Raw genomic sequence first — 17,813 nt, 5'->3', positions numbered from 1 at the left:
GGGCCGGGAGGTGCCTAGCTCGGGCGTGGGTGCGGAGGAGACGCCGAGGCTTCTAGGCCTACCTGGAAAAACGGGGAAAGGTAGGAAAATTAATGAGATTAGATAAGTTCATTACTTTCTAAATCATTTTTTTTTTAAACAATGTGTTTTAAAAGCAACGTTTTTTTTTTAAGACGCAGAAAGCGGGAAAAAGGAAAAGTTTGGAATCAAGATGGCGGCGACTCACCTCGGTTCAGAAGGATAAGGCCCGGCCACACGCGCACCGATTGGCCCGGCGGCACACGCCAGCAACCCGGCGTACGATTGGTCGAGCTCGAGGTCACTCTGTCGCTAATGAGCGGATAATGAGATGCTAATGAGCGGAACGTTGAAGGTTTTTGGGATACCGCGGGCTGGATTTTAGCCCGGCCGAAACATAAATACGCTTAAAACCGTCTCGGAAGCGTAAGCTTTCTTTGGAGGTAACGCGCGCGTAGGTACGCCCTGTAACTTTCGAGCGCATAGCCCGACAGACGCACAGGCGATGACAGACAGAATGACAGACAGACGTACCGATTTATGTATATAGATAGATAATAAACTAGTACTCAGCTAGTCTTTAAGATAAGGTACAGAATTGTCTAGACATTTTAGATGCTGCTCTACAGATCACAGTCAAAAGTGCTGTGATAAATGGTGCATGTAGTATAATGTAATCAGAAAGAGCTGCGTAAAATTGCCAAATTAATGAAACAACCACAAATGCAGACACCTTCCAGCATCTCGCCCAAGTTAGTTTCATGTGTGGCTGTCGAGTGAATGTTGGAGGCTATTTGATTGCAGGGACTATCAATCTGATCTTGTTCTGAACCGGATGCTCTTACACACACATTTAAAAATAAAGTAACCTCTGAATTTGCTTTTCTAGAAATATTCAGTGAAATATGCTAACTGGACTTCAATTACCATGATCCAACATTTTCCAAGAACTTTTACCTGTTATGTTCACTTCTTTCATCAAGTTTAATCCAACCCATTCCCTCTTGAGATACTGGGTGGCCAGTTTCTGCAAAGCCTAAAATCAAGAAAAATAATGTGTGTTTAAATTATGCTTACAGATAGTAAAATAAAAGCATTTATACACAACACAGTTTGAGGTAATTTACCAAAAGCGACCTAATTCAGTCAGGAACAGTATGTTCACTAATTAATTTTGTACGAAATGAAACGCCACAAATCAAATACTGTGCAGCACATTTGAACTGGTAAAAAAAAATTATAGACTGACTAGCAGAACGTCACTTGCTTTCTAATTCACATTCTTACCCCTCACACACCCCCCCCCCCCCCCCACTCCTCCAACTTCATTATGTTCTAATGGAATTTTTGGGGGCATTTTGAAGAACTTTTCAGCAAGGATGAGAATGAGAATATTACTAAAGTATTAAGCCCTAATGGTTGTAATTTTAAGACTTAATTACACAAAGACAATGTTAATAAGTTTTACTGTTCATAAGTATGAAGAACGGATGTGTATATAAGCACATTATCAGAGTCAGAGTAAGCATTCTTGGGGTCCTGGGCACCAAGAATATTTGGGGTCCCTCCACGGCCACCCAAGTCTATTCAAACAAAAACTCTGCCTCTCTTCTTCCTGACAGTAGTTTTAAATGCTGGAATATTTAGATCTATTTGTATGCAGTATTTCTGCGTTGTAATGAACTTTATCTGAGGTCCCATATTTGCACAGGGGATCCTGTATTTTGCTGGGGCCCCTGGGCACACACAGGCCTGAAGGCAACATGTGTTAATAAGCCCTTGCACTATATATCTCTCTATGAACGTGAAAATTCTTTATATCTACTAAGTACCTTAAAATAATTGGTAGAATCTGCATGCGTTTATGCAATATAAAATACACAATGATTAGATATACATGAAATGTGCAACAAAAATATGTACACACTTTTCAAAGTTTATCCCACTGTGATTGTATGAGGACTACAATTTAAAAGAAAACTTGAAATCTTAAATCAGGAGAAAATGCAAAAATCCCATAAACACCAATATTGATAAGATACTGTAGAATACTATACACATTCCATACCATACATCACAACCACTTTATAACAACAATGCTGGGAATAAAATAAGGTCAGGTGAACATTCCAAAAAAGACTACACAAACATTGGGCTGGATTTTCATTCAGAAGTCGGGAAGGAGGCGGGACTACAACTTTCGGGTTTTAGTCCCGCCTCCATCGAGATGCGGCCAATCCACACGATTTTCCCTTGACTGACTTTGTTGAGCCCGCTGGGCGGGCTCAGTAGGCCAATTAAGGACCACCCGGCAACAGGTGACGTCACAGACTGAAATTTCATCTGTCAAGACGTGTTGACAGATGAAATATCAGCGTTTCACAGCTGCTTGAAGCTGTCAAACACTGACAGTCTTACTTCTAACATGAGTCCTTCTACGCAGACTCAGTTAGAAATCACGCCCGCACTGAAAGCTGAAGGCGGTCACTTTTGACAGCTCGCGGCCATTCTGTTTTCTGTGCCGGCTGAATGATGGACTCCCGAAACCTAGAGGAAGAAAGGCTGTTAAGGTAAGTACAGGTAATTTAAACTTCTTTACACACTTTAGACACACCAAACACACTTACCTTTGCACTCATGCACCCATCACTCACCTGAACACCGACATCTCGACCCCTCCAAATCCTTCAACCCAACGGCCCGCCTCCTCTAACCTGGCGTGGTTTGGAGCCGTCGGGAATCCCACACGACCCCCTTCAAAATAGGGATTAGGCTAAAAACTGCCTGTTAACTGGCAGTTAATTGGCACTAATCCCTTCCCGCCTCGGGTCGGCGGGTCCCAGTGCGGGGCGGGTACCCGCCTCCTTTGAAACTTACGTGGAGGCGGGTTTTGGGCGGGATGGTGTCGGGACCCCCGAGTTCGGGATTTTTGCCCCCCCCCCCCCCCGCACGCCTAAAAGCCCACCTCATGGCACACTGAAAATCGACCCCATTGAGTCCAAGATAAAGCAAAACATTATTCCATAGCTTCAGCACAGAATCTCTGTTGTGCTCTGATTGAAATGCTTGTACTGTAACAGCCTTTATGCTTCGGCATGATATATGTATTTCCAGTCCAATTAATGGAGGCCAGATGTCTTGAATAGGAGATCAGTGAGCCTCTCTACCTTAACAACTGCATCCAGTACATCACTTACACACAAAAAAAATGGACTTTTCAGTCAGCCATACAAAAATATTTTCTTACTAAAAATGTAAGAGAAGTTGCCACAGGTGGTTGATGGCACTTCCCAATTCTGATTAACTGCATCAAGTGACCTTGAAGCAATATAAAAATCTCAGGCCTAGCTAAAAGATTTAAAATTTAATGATTCTAAAAAATATATAGTTACAGCTCCCAATTACTATGATGCACAGTGCAATCTAGTAATAAATCCTATAGGACAGGAAGGTCCCAGGTTTGATCACTGGTCTGTACTGTTTTCATGTAGGGCAGCAGTGAGGCAGCACTATCTGACACACAGCCTAACAGGTTGGCTGGGTGGAATGTGGAACAATTCACACTGACGCAGTGTGGGGCGCTCCTCCAAGGTTACAGTTAGGGCTTATTGCTTGGACAGAGAAAAATGTTCCATGTGTTACTGGCTGATGAAGTGGAGAAAGTGTTCTTATCCTCAGACCAACATCCACTTATCACAAAAATTTACAAAACAATTTATAATCTTGTCAGTGATTTCCAGAGGCGAGCAAATTTTGTTTTGGCAATAACAACTGATCCAAATCAATGTGCCAAAGAGTACCATAATTTGCCGTGGGTGAATCCATTCATTTTTCATATAATGCATCAGCTTAAGAAAATATCAGAATGCACAAAACCTCAAACTGTTCTGACGTTTGTGCACAAATAATCACATTCAAAACCTAAGTGGAGGCTACCCGAAGAATGAGGGGCTTTAGGCACCCTTTCTGAAACTAGGTGCTATAGGGTGATCCTGAACTGTCACCAGTGCGAAGTAGAGGTAGCAGCAACACGGATTTTCAGTAAGTTTTTAGGCACTCTCTAGTCAACCAGGATTTACAGATGCAACAAAACTGACGTGTGTACTTATGGTGTCAGCACCAATGGAAGGACCATCACTGTTCTAAGCTTTCGGTGTGATAGTTTGGCTTAACATCAATGTTATCAGTACAGATTCTCTTAAGAACTATATCATCAATCTTCCGTGGGATGCTGTGGCAAACCTGATGGGTACGCAAGAAGCAGATCATTTGAAGCATAATGGCTTAAGTGTAATTTGACCTATACTATGGCATATTAGTACCAATATACTAATTAGTCTAATGACAGCAATGTCTGTCTCTGTACAATTAGATTTTACTTTTGGTAAACTTCTGTATTGTGTTGCAATTTTCAGATGATACAACAAAAAGCTGATGTATATTCAGAGGCCTGCAAATTATAGTCAGTATTTTAAACAGCAAATACTTTCCAATCGAACACTGCAGCCAATACTCCTAGAAGCAGATAATATACTGCCTGCCATTCATGCCAGCATTTACTACCAATTATACAGCAGTACATAACAATGAACGCATTAACTCCAACTGACTGACTACTTGCAATCCTCATTGAATTAAGTACTCTTGTTACATGACAAATATTTACCAAACATCCATCATTACTAACTAACTATTTCAAACGTTACAATAAATCCTCCTTGTACATTGCAAGGATAAAAGAGACTTCTGCAACAGGAACTAACAGTATGCTGCACATAATTACTCAGTTTCTACTGTAAACAGAAGGCATTAGGGTGAATTTTTGACATTTGTGTTTATCTCAAGAACACACTATGTACAATAAGCAGTGCAGTTCCATAAAAATACCTTCACGAAAAAGAAAATCGATTTATATAGTGCCTTTAAAATCCCAAGGCGCTTTAGACATATATTCAAGAAACAGATGCAGAGCCAAAGGAGGGAGATATTAGGAGGAGTGACCAAAAGCTTGGTCAAAGCAGTGGGTTTTAAGGGGGGGGGGGGGGGGTCTTAAAGTAGGAAAGGTGGAAAGGCTGGTTTGGGGGGGGGGGGGGGGAGGAGGGAGGTGGATGTACAAGAGTCAGAGGAGTGGAGAGTTTCAAGGGCTGATGCCAATTCAGAGGAAACCTGGGGGGAGAAATTGGGTGAGTAGCGCCACCTGTTAGCGCCTAAAGAGGCAGTCAGTGGCTGTAGCGCCACTGGCTGCGTCTCCGGCGATATTCAGTAGGGGCGCTAATGGTGGCGTTAGGCATTTGCGCTGCGCCGCCACCGATGACGTCATCGGTGTGCGCAGCGCCCCATTCGTGCCCCGTTCGCGATATTTGGTAGCGAACGCCGCAATTGCGCCGCTCGCTACCCGCGCCCGGTTCACGGGGCCTTACTGTGCCGGCAGCGGCGCAAGTTAAGGTGGAGGTGCAGGGCGGCCGCTTTTTCGGCGGCAGCCTGCCAGCACCTCCGTCCCCGGCCTCCTAACCCCCCCACCCCCTGGCATTGCCGGCTGTTTCCCGAGAGCCCGGCACTTCTCCTTGGTGCCGAGCTCATTTGCCGGCACTCACGAGCGGGGATCGCGCTGTTGCAGGCACCTCCCCCTCAACAGTGGGAGGAAGGCCTGCAGTACCGCAGCGTGCCGTGCCGCAGCGGCACGTTGTGCTACGATATTCAGTTTCAGCGCCCTAAGAGGGACGTGGAGCGCCTCGAGCCGTGCCCAGTGTCCCTCGAACAGCAATGAAACTGAATATCTGACGATCGCTAAAGCCTCGAACGCCGCGCTAAATCCTGCGCTCAGGCGACTTTTGCGCCACTTTGGCGCCCCAACCCAATTTCTAGGCCCTGGTTTCATAACAGGCATATTGAGACCATGAAAATCACAATGTATTATTCTGCTATGTGCAGCCCACTGTGTTCCTTTAAGGTTTCCACCGCTATTTCTGGAAGGGCATTCCAAGTTCTAACAATTCTTTATGTAAATAAAAAGTTATGATGAACCTTTATAAAACACTGGTTCAGCCTCAACTGGAGTATTGTATCCAATTCTGGGCACTGCACTTTAGGAAGGATGTGAAGGTCTTAAGAGAGGGTGCAGAAAAGATTTACAAGAAGGTTCCAGGGATGAGGGACTTCAGTTATGTGGACAGACTGGAGAAGCTGGGGTTGTTCTTCCTGGAGCAGAGAAGGTTGAGAGGAGATTTGATATAGAGGTGTTCAAAATCATGAGGCGTCTAGACAGAATAGAGAGAGAGAAACTGTTCCCATTGGCGGAAGGGTGGAGAACCAGAGGACACAGATTTAAAGTGAATGGCAGAAGAGCCAAAGTCGACATGAGGGAAAACTTTTTTATGCAGCAAGTGGTTAGGATCTGGAATTCACTACCTGAAAGGGTGGTGGAGGCAGATTCAATTGTGGCTTTCAAAAGGGAATTGGATAAGTACCTGAAGGAAAAATATCTGCAGGGCTACAGTGAAAGGACGGGGGAGTAGAACTAGCTGAAGTGCTCTTGCAGTGAGCCAGCACGGGCTCGACAGGCCAAATGGCCTACTTCTGTGCTGTAACCATTCTATTCTATGAAATTCCTTCATTCTTTTGATAATCTAAAATGCATACTCTCCAGTTACTGATTCAATCAATTGCTTTTTCCTACTTACCTTATCAAAACCTATCACAATTTTGAATGCTATTAGCTCTCCTCTTAACCTTCTTTGTTCAAATGAATACTGCCCCAGTTTCTCTAGTCTCTCCTCGTAACTAGAGCCACCCATCCCTTGTATTACTTAGTGAATCCCTTTTGCACCCATACCATGGCTTTACATCCTATGTACGGTGCCAGAAACTGGACAGAATATTCCAACTATGGCCAAATTACTGCTTTTGTATTCCACACCCCATTATATAAAACCTACTTTCCTGTTTTTCTTTAGTTTTATCAGCTTGTCCTTCCACTTGAAAGGATTTGTGTAATCAAGATAGGAAATGGTGTGGCATGCAAGATTGTTTAACTGCTGACTGTAAAACCTAACTTGTGATTTTTGTGCCACAATACAAACAAGGCAGAAACATTTTAAAATCAAGGCATTGCTCAACTGTAGGTCAGCGAACACAGGGGTGATGGACGAACGGGTCTCGGGGCGATTTAAGATACTGGCAGCAGAGTTTTGGATGAGCTTAAGTTTATGGACGGTGGAAGATGGGAGGCCGACTAGGAATGCGTTGGAATAATCAAGTTTAGAGGTAACAAAGGCATGGATGAGAGGTTCAGCAGCAGATGAGCTGAAGCAGGGCAGAGCTGCACAATGTCACAGAAGAGGGTGATGGCGCAGATATGCGGTCGGAAGCTCAACTCATAGAAACATAGAACAAATAGGAGCAGGAGTAGGCCATTCGGCCCTTGTCCGCCATTCAATATGATCACGGCTGATCCTCTATCTCAATACCATATTCCCGCTCTCTCCCCATACCCCTTGATGCCTTTTGTGTCTAGAGTACTGTACAGGTTTTTTTTTTTTTTTTAATTCATTGGATGTGGACGCCACCAGCAAGGCCAGCATTTATTGCCCATCCCTAATAGCCCTCGAGAAGCCGCCTTCTTGAATACAACCAAGCGGCTTGCTAGGCCATTCAGAGGGCTGGAGTCACATATAGGCCAGACCAGGCAAGGCCGGCAGGTTTCCTTCCCTAAAGGACATTAGCGAACTAGATGGGTTTTTGCGACAATCCGGTAATTTTATGGTCACCATTCCCGATACTAGCTTTTTATTCCAGATTTATTTAATTAACTGAATTTAAATTCCCCAGCTGCCGTGGTGGGACTTGAACTTGGATCATTAATCTGGGCCTCTGGATTACTAGCCCAGTGACATTACTTTGTGGTTTCAGATGATGTATATAACTTTAATTTCATGAAACAACCCTTACCTAAATTGTTTGTGATTTAGTGACTAAATAGTCCTTAGCTCAGTGTTGATCCATGCCATCTATCTAGAATTTTGAACTCGCCTTATGTCATCAAGTCAGTTAAAAATTAACTATCAGCTGCTCACATACGCAAGAACAATGCCATACCCACTGAAAAACTGCATGATCAGCTTGAGCCTGAAAACATCAACACTCCTACAATACTCTAATAAGCACACAATTTGGCTTGCTCATCTCCATAAATCAGTGACCCAAAAATAAATTTACATTATAGTATAAAACAGCATAATCTCTCTTGCCGTAGGCAACACCATGAGAGTCACCAGTTACATAAAAAAACTGAAACTGTGCAAGTTATTTGTGATAAAAAAAAGTCTGTAAATACACCAATGTTTCATCGTGAATCACTCAATAAATGCATGAATAAATAGAATTGTTCTTCATTCCTGAAGCTGTCGCAGGTTAGTATGGTTTTCACAGAATCACAGAAACGCCACAGTGCAGATAGAGGCCATTTCGGCCCATCGAGCCTGCACCGACACATATCCCACCCGATCCCCGTAACCCCTGCACCAACACATATCCCACCCTATCTCCGTAACCCCACGTATTTAATCCCCTTAACACTAAGGGTCAATTTATCATAGCCAATCAACCTAACCCGCACATCTTTGGACTGTGGGAGGAAACCGGAGCACCCGGAGGAAACCCACGCAAACACGGGGAGAATGTGCAAACTCCACACAGACAGTCACCCGAGGCCGGATTCGAACCCGGGTCCCTGGCGCTGTGAGGCAACAGTGCTAACCACTATGCCACCTCCAAAGTAAGTTTTTGTGCTCTTGTAGAAAGTGTTAATGTTGCATTGCCTCACTGGAATAAACTCACAACCGGGAAACTAAACCTCAAGGATTTCTCAGTCTTTTTACAGATGCGGACTAACTGGTTGTGTACTTTGAGCATTTTCTGTTTTTATTTCAGATTTCCAGCATTTGCAGTTTTCCCCCTTTTATTTATCTCTCATGAATCACATTTTGTTCAGCATGGTTGAGTTGAGTACAGAGACCACGTGAAATCACTCAGCTTCCTGTCCCTGGCTATAGGAGGTACACTGCAGAATTATTTTTTGCAGTTTCCTACCAGTAAATAATCTACATAGCACAATTTAAATTCCAAGAAAGTTTAACAATCAGGCGCAAAGAAAGACTATTAGAAAAGACTTGGGATTCTCAGCCTTGAAAGGCGGTGCCATTCAAGTACACAGGATAGGAAATGGTAGAGGAAGAGTTACAGTATCTAGAAAATCACAAGGTCAGAAAAGACCACAAGTCCATCATTTCTGCTGTTCTATCAATTGTAAACAATTGTGTTTCTCTTCCAGATACTTGTCCAATTTGACCGTGGCCATCTAAGTTACAATCTCACGTTGTAACCTATTCCAAACCAACTATCCTCTCCGTGAATTAATGTTGATGTCCCATCTGAATCTGCCCTTTTTCAGTTTATACTCCTGTCCCCTTGTTCTGCTACCCTGTACCAAGTTAATTATCCCAACTGATCCTCTGCATCCATGAGCATTATTAATTTGAATATCTCCATCAACCCCCTCCCCCCCTCAGTCTTCTCTCCCATGGGAAGAGTCCTGGTTCTGAGCCCACTGTTTTATTTTCTAATAAGGCCCCATCATTTTAGCAGCTCTTTTCTGTACCTTTTTCAGCTCAGCTACATCCTTTCTTTAGTGAGTGTTCCAAAACTACACACAATACTCTAGGTACAGCTTAATCAAGGCTTTGTACACTGCAGGGATAACCTTCTGCGATCTACATTCTATTGGGAGAGGTATAAATACAGACTGGGATGATCGAATACTCCATGGGACACGACACGATTGTACCTATGGTGCTGGGCCACAAGGGTGTGCTGTGTGCGACACGGCAGGTCAGTGCTGAACAGACATGTATGGCCTATATATGGGCGGGAGCGGGTCGGTTAAAATTTTTAAACGGGGAATGCGTCCCCCAGCCCACCACATAAGCGCCCGTTGCCATTTTTATGGTGGCTGGTTTTGTGTCGTGCAAGTGTCCCACTTTGAAAAGTCAGGACACTTCATTAACATAATTAAATCTGGCTGCCACAGTGCAATTGGGAGCCAGATTGAAATTTAACAGTTAGCACACGGGTTTCTCAGGGCTTAGAAAACCCGGCAGTAAAAGGGAGGCGGGAGCTGCCCGCTCAAGAAGTTAAGTACCTCTTTCAGCACTCCTTGTGGGTCAGGAGGCGCAGGAGTGCTCCCTCCACCCCCTTAAGGAATCCTTCAGCCTCTCCTCTGCCGATTGCAGCCTCTTCCCCCCAACGTGATCACCGCCCAAGCCCCAATGTCTGTCTCTGCATGCCGCGATCGCAGCCAACCCTGTGCTACCCCACCTCCCCATAAATAATCGGGGCCATAATTCTTTAATTTTCCTTCAGCACCTTTGGGGCATCAGAACACACTTATACAGATATTTCCCTCACGAGATTAAATAGGTTGGATACAGTACATGCATGTGGAAGTGGCTTCTAAAAGAAAAAGGTTATAAAATAGCCACCATTTAACTCAAAGCAGAAACTACAATGTTATGCATACAAATTAAGTTGTTAAAATATTTGAAATGCAGCTCAGATAGAACAAATAATTTCCAACAGTAAAACATTTCTTTTGAAGTAGAAGTAACCGTTAATATTTTTGCGGCAACATGTTGCTCGAGAAATTTGCAGAAACCATTCAAAAATAATCAAAATAATCAGAGCAAAAAAGTTGATTTTTTCAAATATCAACATAAATGAGTTTAATTATGAAAACTGAAGCACTAACAATGCATATTTGCATTTTATGACTAGTAAAATATATTATAAATTTCCAGCATTTCATAATTATGTTAACTGAAAACTTCCCACCAGCTTCTTCTTGGAAAAAAAACCGGGATGAAAATTCTGATTTAAAATAAATGTGACTTGAAAAATAATTTTCAACATGACTAACATATTGAATAGATAATGAAAGAAACTGAAAAATTGAGAGATTAAGTTTACGTTAGTGGATAAAAATGAAAAAAAATTTACCAACTTAGCATTCAAGAACACTTGTTTCCAGCACGCCAGTTTGAAAAGAGACCAGAGGACAGCGAGAAGAAACCGGTTCGATAACAATCCAAATGCACACTAATCACTTCTTGGTGTGACGTCAATCCTTGTAGAAAAAGATGGTTCTGTGCAAAGGCAAGCTATTTTCAAAATGGATCGTCAAAGGGGGGGGGGGGGAAAATGTGTGTGTGTGTGTGTGTGTGAGTGTGAGTGTGAGTGAGTGTGAGTGTGTGTGTGTAAGGAGCAAAGAAAACAGTTGATGACGTTTGATTAAAAATCGGTAAAGCAAGCCACCAGAAGTAAACTTAGCAACACCCGTGCCACGTTAAGCACCAAGAATTCCTTGCAAGGGTGTTTTGCTCAATGCCTTTGTCCTCTAGCAAATATAAACAGCTTGCTCCAGCAGTGCCAAGATCAAGTTGCTCTGATTTGGGGACTGGCTGCAGGTACACACATCCCAGCAATGCAAGTTCAGCTCCACCTGGACTTTGCTCCGCTCTCTTACCACCCGCACTCCTCCCAAATTAGGAATGCCCCAGCCAGACTGGCAAAATTGCAAATGTGGCATTACACTATAGAGCAAATTCAGCAGCAAACAAACTAGTTTATATTACAGAACTACTGCTACCTGGGGTATATAAAGTAGAACAATAATGCTACTCAATAATGAGAAACATTACAGGCACCCAAGAACCAGCTACACTTCATTCAGTCTACAAATGGTGCCTTATATTCTGAAGTTTATGTCTGAACTATTGAAATGACAGAAATAATATGGGCAAAGAAACAACATTTGATCCAGCCTGACATGGAGGATCAGCTGATTTCTTATGTTCCTAATTTCTTCTAAGGCCCACGACACAATGAACAGTTATGTTGGCCTACTGATTTAAAGTCGAATTAATCCAGTAACTCACCAATGGACATGTTTTTGTTTCTGCAGTGCATGCTGTTGTCCCTTGCAGCTGTAAATTATAGCAGAACTTGTCTAATAGCCCTGGGATGACTTCTTGCATCCTGCCTCCTTCCAGCTGGTTTAACTTGTAACACAAGCAATCATTCACCAATATCTGCCACAATCTCATGATGAGGGACTAAGGGTCAGGGTCCTTATAAAACAAAGGCTCGGGTTTCCACACCCACATGGAATCTTAACCTGGGAAAACCACTTAAAGGCATTTCCCGGTAATGAGGTGACTGGGGAGAGAAACAGGGGAAAGGGGTGAAATACTTTCACTGGCTGTAATCCTAATACATGGCAATATCCTTCTTTTTTGTGAAATCAGCCATAAATAGGAAAAGAAGATTAAAGAGTACACAGAAGTTAATTGACATACATCTTAAGCCATTTCTAAAAAGCTCCCATCTCATGTAATACCTGGGGCTTTAATTTTTTTTGGAACACTTTACTGGTCAGTTGGGTTTATGTAAAATATTTTGTTACAACAACAACTTGCATTTATATAGCACGTTTAATGTAGCAAAACATCTCCAAGCACTTCACAGGAACATCAGATAAAAATTGAAACTGAGCCAAACAAGGAGACATTAGGACAGATGACCAAAAGCTTGGTCAGAAAAAAAGGAGATATAGAGAAGCCGAGAGGTGTAAGGGAGGGAATTCCAGAGCTTAGGGCCTAGATGGCTGAAGGCATGCCGCCAATGGTAGGGTGAATGAAGTGGCGGATGAACAAGAGGCCAGAGTTGGAGGAACGCAGTGCTCTTGGAGGGCTATAAGGAGTTTAGAGGGATAGGGAAGTGTGCGGCTATCCAGAGATTTGAACACGAGAAATTTCAAAATCAAAGCGTTCAGGGACTGGGAGCCAATGTAGGTCAATGAGCACAGGGATGCTGGGTGAACAGGACTTGGTGTAGGTTAGGATACAGACAGCAGAACTTTGGATGAGCTTAAGTTGATGAAGGGTGAAAAATGGGCGGCCGGCCAGGAAAGCTTTGGAAGTCGAGTTTGGAGGTAACAAAAGCATTGATGAGGTTTCAGCAGCAGATGGGCTGAGGTAGGGGCGGATACAAGCAATATTGCAGAGGTGGAAGTAGGCAGTCTTTGTGATAGAGAGGATATGGAGTCGAAAGCTCAGCTCAGCGTCAACTAGGACGCAGAGGTTGCGAAAAGTCTGATTCAGCCTGAGACAGTGCCCAGGGAGGGGGATGGAATCGGTAGCTAGGGAACAGAGTTTGTAGTGGGGGCCAAAGACAATAGCTTCAGTCTCCTTGGTGTTTAACTGGAGGAAATTTCGGCTCTGATAACACAAGAGGCAGTGGAGGGGTCAAGTGACATCATGGTGAGGTGGAACTGGGAGTCGTCAGCGTACACGTGGAACCTGGCGTTGTGTTTTCGGATGATGTCGCCGAGGAACAACATGTAGATGAGAAATAGGGTCCAAGGATAGATCCTTGGCGGACTCCAAGGTAATGTTACAGGATGAGAAGCCATTCTCTGACTACGAATGGAAAGGTAAGAGTGGAAACAGGCACGGGCAGTCCCACTTAGCTGGACAACAGAGGAGAGGCGCTGGAGGAGGATGGTAATGGTCAACCGTGTCAAAGGCTGCAGGCAGATAGAAAAGGATAGTGCACCACAGTCAAAGTCACACAGGATGTCAGTTGTGCTTTGGTAAGGTTGTGACTTTGATTAGGGCCCCTTCAGTGTTGTGGCAGAGGCAGAAACCTGATTGGAGAGGCTCAAACATGGAGTTACGGGAAAAATGGGCATTGATTTGGGAGGCCAGAACACATTCAAGCACTTTTAGAGGAAAGAAGTTGAAGATAGGGCAATAGTTTGCAAGGGCAGGGGTCGTCAAGGGTAGGCTTTCTGAGGGGAGTGATGACAGCAGGTTTGAAATAGATGAGCACAGTACCCGAGGAGAGGGAACAGTTTACAATATCAGCTAGCATGGAGGCCAGGAAGGGAAGTTGGGTGGTCAGCAGTTTACTGGGAATAGAGTCGATAGAGCAGGAGGTGGGTGTCATGGGCAAGATGAGCTTGGAGAGGGTGACGAGGGGTGATGAGGAGAGATAGGAGAGAAACTAGAAAAAGATGCGGTTAGGGCTAGGGTAGAGAGGAATCTTCAGGAAGTTCTGGTCACTAAGTCCAACCTATGGCCACTTCCCATGCTCATCTAGTGCCTTGTCGTCCTTCAAGTGCCTCCTACTTTTCCATCCATCCTGCCTCTCATTTCAAACCCTCATCTTACACTTATTCCCAAGATTCAAAACAACCTCCTCAGAGAAATTCTCTTAGTATCCACATAATAACCCTCGATCCTCAACAATTACAACCGACACAAAATCCCCTAGCCTCCTCTCCTGACTTTTTTTGCTCTCCTGTCTGCACTCAATCATCCTTCACAACTCTCCCAACCTATACCCATTGCCATCTCATGTCGCCTCTCCACTTCCAAGATATCAAGTAGCAAGGCTATCTCGGACTATTTCTCCAATTTCCTTATACCCAGATTCCATCCCGCAACTCTACCAACTACACCATTCGTCCCTGGAGAAACCTTTTCCTCCGCTCCCTCTCTAATTCACTTCCAAACAGATCACCTGCCTCCACTCCTACTGCCACTGAAACCCTCATCCATACTTTTGTCTCTCATCGACTCAATTTCTCAAACATCCTCCTTGCTGGCCTGCCATCCTCAAAAACTCCAACTTGCCTAATATTGAGCCATGAGCATCCTGTCCAGCACTAATTCCCACTTGCCCATCGCTCTTGTACTCACTGACCTACACTGATTCCCCATCCCCCAACATAATGAATTTAACATTTTCATCTTCAAAACCTGCCATGGCCTTGCCACACCCTACCCCTGCAACTCCCTCCTGCATCCTTTGGTCCTCCCATTCTTGCCTTCCATCCCTCGGTTCACCCCAGCAGTGGTGGCAGAGGCTTCAGCTACCTCAGTCCTACTCTCTGGAATTTCATCCCCTAACGCCTACACCTCTATTTTTCCCTCCACCTTTAAAAACCTACTTTAAACCTACCTTTTCAACCCAGATTTCAGTCATTTCTAACTTTACCCACCACAGTTTGGAATCTGTTCCTTTTATTAATTACCTTACACTTTCACTTCTATGAAGTGGCCAGGGCATTTTCTGCAACAAAGGTGCTATATAACTGCAAGTTGCTGTACAAAGTCAACAAATGCAGAAAATACAGGGGGAAAAAATATTAAAGATAATGTGCTCAAAAAATGCTATGCCTGGTCCCAGGCAGGCAAATTTGACAATCTTATGGACCCCTCAGGCCAGTGAATCACTGCTGGAAATCTATAATCAACAGTCAAGATTTCATTAACAGACACACTCTTCAATAAACTAGTTTTAATTTTGTTTTATATACTTTAGTGCCATATTGAGTTAGGACTAGTGTTCAAAATGTACAGGGAAGTCAAGCAAGAAGACATTGTAACTCATTTAGACCATTTTATGAAAGCAGCAAATGGCATTCTTTTTATTCCTTTTCCTGCTCCTATTTAATATTCATGAGAAAAAAAATCACAAAGACCAACTTTAAAACTTACTGCAGCCGAGAAAAATGTTGCCGTGTGGCATGCTGAAACCGAAATTTGGTTCTGAAAGCATTCAGGCACTATGCAAACATTAACAGAATCATAGTTTTTCTAATATTAAATCAAGTTATTCATTATACACAAGGGCTGCTGTGAAAACAGATAATGTTACACAAAGGCTAAGTTCATTAGTTCTGGACAGGTGGTCATTCCAACGCTAAATGTGACACTGTGCATCGGCATCTAAAGCCCGCCCACAATAGCACTAAAGACGATTATGCAAATACTGAGTTTCCCACAATTTTCCCAGGAACAGGAGAAGGGCTCCATGTGGAAGAGTTGATTGTTCCTCAGTCATGTGGAAAAACAAACCCGAAGAGAGGCTTTGTTGAGGATGCTTCGCTACCCTACCAGTCCACTGCTGTCTCATGACTAGTAAGGTAATTTTCATTAGAGGGATAAATAACAAAGTAAACAAAAAATAAAAGTTCCAATTATATTTGTGACTTTGCACCAGCATAAATCTTGTCCAAGTTTCCCAAGTCTCTTGTGTAAATGCTACAAACAACTATATTGATGCAAAGGCAATACAGTAAACAAAATTCTAAATGGCACAAATCACCTTATTGTGCACTTTTTTTTTGAAACACACTGCTAACATTTACTTCAATAGCTTCACTGTGTGCTGCAGTACAAATGAAATTTCTACCAACACTTTCAGGTAACAGTAAAAGACATGGTTACATTTTTATTTCTTTGTATGACCAGTCTTCTGGAGAAATTTAAGCTCTCAAAATATCCTCTCCATCACCGAGACTGCCAACATCCACCTCTAACATCTCCTGTCTCCACCCCTGCCTCAGTTCATTTGCTGCTGAAACCCTCATCCATGCCTTTGTTACCTCTAGACTCAATTATTCCAATGCTCTCCTGGTCAGTCTCCCACCTTGCACCCTCCGTAAATTTGAGCTCATCCAAACTTCGACTGCCTGTATCCTAACTCGCACCAGGTCCCGTTCACCCACCGCCCCCGTGCTCGCTCGCACCAGGTCCCGTTCACCCACCGCCCCTGTGCTCGCTCGCACCAGGTCCCGTTCACCCACCGCCCCTGTGCTCGCTCGCACCAGGTCCCGTTCACCCACCGCCCCTGTGCTCGCTCGCACCAGGTCCCGTTCACCCACCGCCCCTGTGCTCGCTCGCACCAGGTCCCGTTCACCCACCGCCCGTGCTCGCTCGCACCAGGTCCCGTTCACCCACCGCCCCTGTGCTCGCTCGCACCAGGTCCCGTTCACCCACCGCCCCTGTGCTCGCTCGCACCAGGTCCCGTTCACCCACCGCCCCTGTGCTCGCTGACCTACATGGACTCCCGGTCTGGCAACATCTCCATTTTAAAATACTCAGCCGGTTTTTCAAATCCCTCCATGGCCTCACCCTTCCCTATTTCTGCAACCTCCCCGATTTTAATCATTCCACCATTGGTGGTTGTCTGCAGATGCCTAGGCCCTAAGCTCTGGAATTCCCTCAGTATGCCTTGGTGCCTCTCTACCTTTCTTTCCACGTTTAAGACGCTCCTTAAAATCTACCTATCTGACCAAGCTTTTACTCACCTGTCCTAATATCTCATGTGGTTCGGTTTTCTTTGACAATCGCTCCTGCGAAGCACCTTGGGACATTTTACTGCGTTAACCACGCCATTTAAATGCAAGTTGTTGTAATGTAGGCAGCCAAATCATACTGTGGAATAGTTCTTCAATACAGTTGGATATGCAATCAGTACAGAGGTCCACACACGAGACAATAGGAAAGATTCTCAAAAACTGCCAGCACTTCTCAAACTGTTCCCAGGTATGTGTCAGTATCTTCATCATGGGAAACTAGCATTTATTATTTCATCCTGTACATCAGACTCATCAGATTAAATTCTAGTTGTGGAAAAGCAAAAGTGCAGTAGGCAGCCTGGAGGGGAAACCGAGCTCCAGGTGTCACATGTATTAAGAAGAATGATTGAAAAAAAGAGGTAAAACAAGACTACATGTGTGCTAAACAGGAAAAGTAGCATGATATAGACAGAGATAAGCGAACGAACAATCAATGGATCAGGTCAAAGTTCTGCTTCCCTGCCACATAGGGTTGACAACTCAGGTTGGAGGCATTCCTGGAGGTTTGATCACGAGACATTCCAACCAAATGTTA

At 44.0% G+C, this 17,813-nt stretch overlaps 1 protein-coding gene across 1 annotated transcript in view; it reads right to left on the bottom strand.

Annotated features, from left to right (window-relative positions):
• Nucleotides 1–17,813, bottom strand: part of fchsd2 (FCH and double SH3 domains 2) — a 267,174-nt gene that overhangs the window by 169,960 nt on the left and 79,401 nt on the right. The window contains 2 exon segments of the mRNA XM_085999451.1: nucleotides 976–1,006; nucleotides 1,009–1,054. Of these exon segments, the coding sequence (XP_085855577.1) occupies nucleotides 976–1,006; nucleotides 1,009–1,054 (77 nt within the window).

The sequence above is a fragment of the Somniosus microcephalus genome, chromosome 10, assembly GCF_052327205.1.
Source record: "Somniosus microcephalus isolate GS21.2 chromosome 10, FLI_Smic_1.0, whole genome shotgun sequence".
NCBI classification, from domain to species: domain Eukaryota; kingdom Metazoa; phylum Chordata; class Chondrichthyes; order Squaliformes; family Somniosidae; genus Somniosus; species Somniosus microcephalus.
This window is presented reverse-complemented; position numbering and strand designations above follow the sequence as displayed.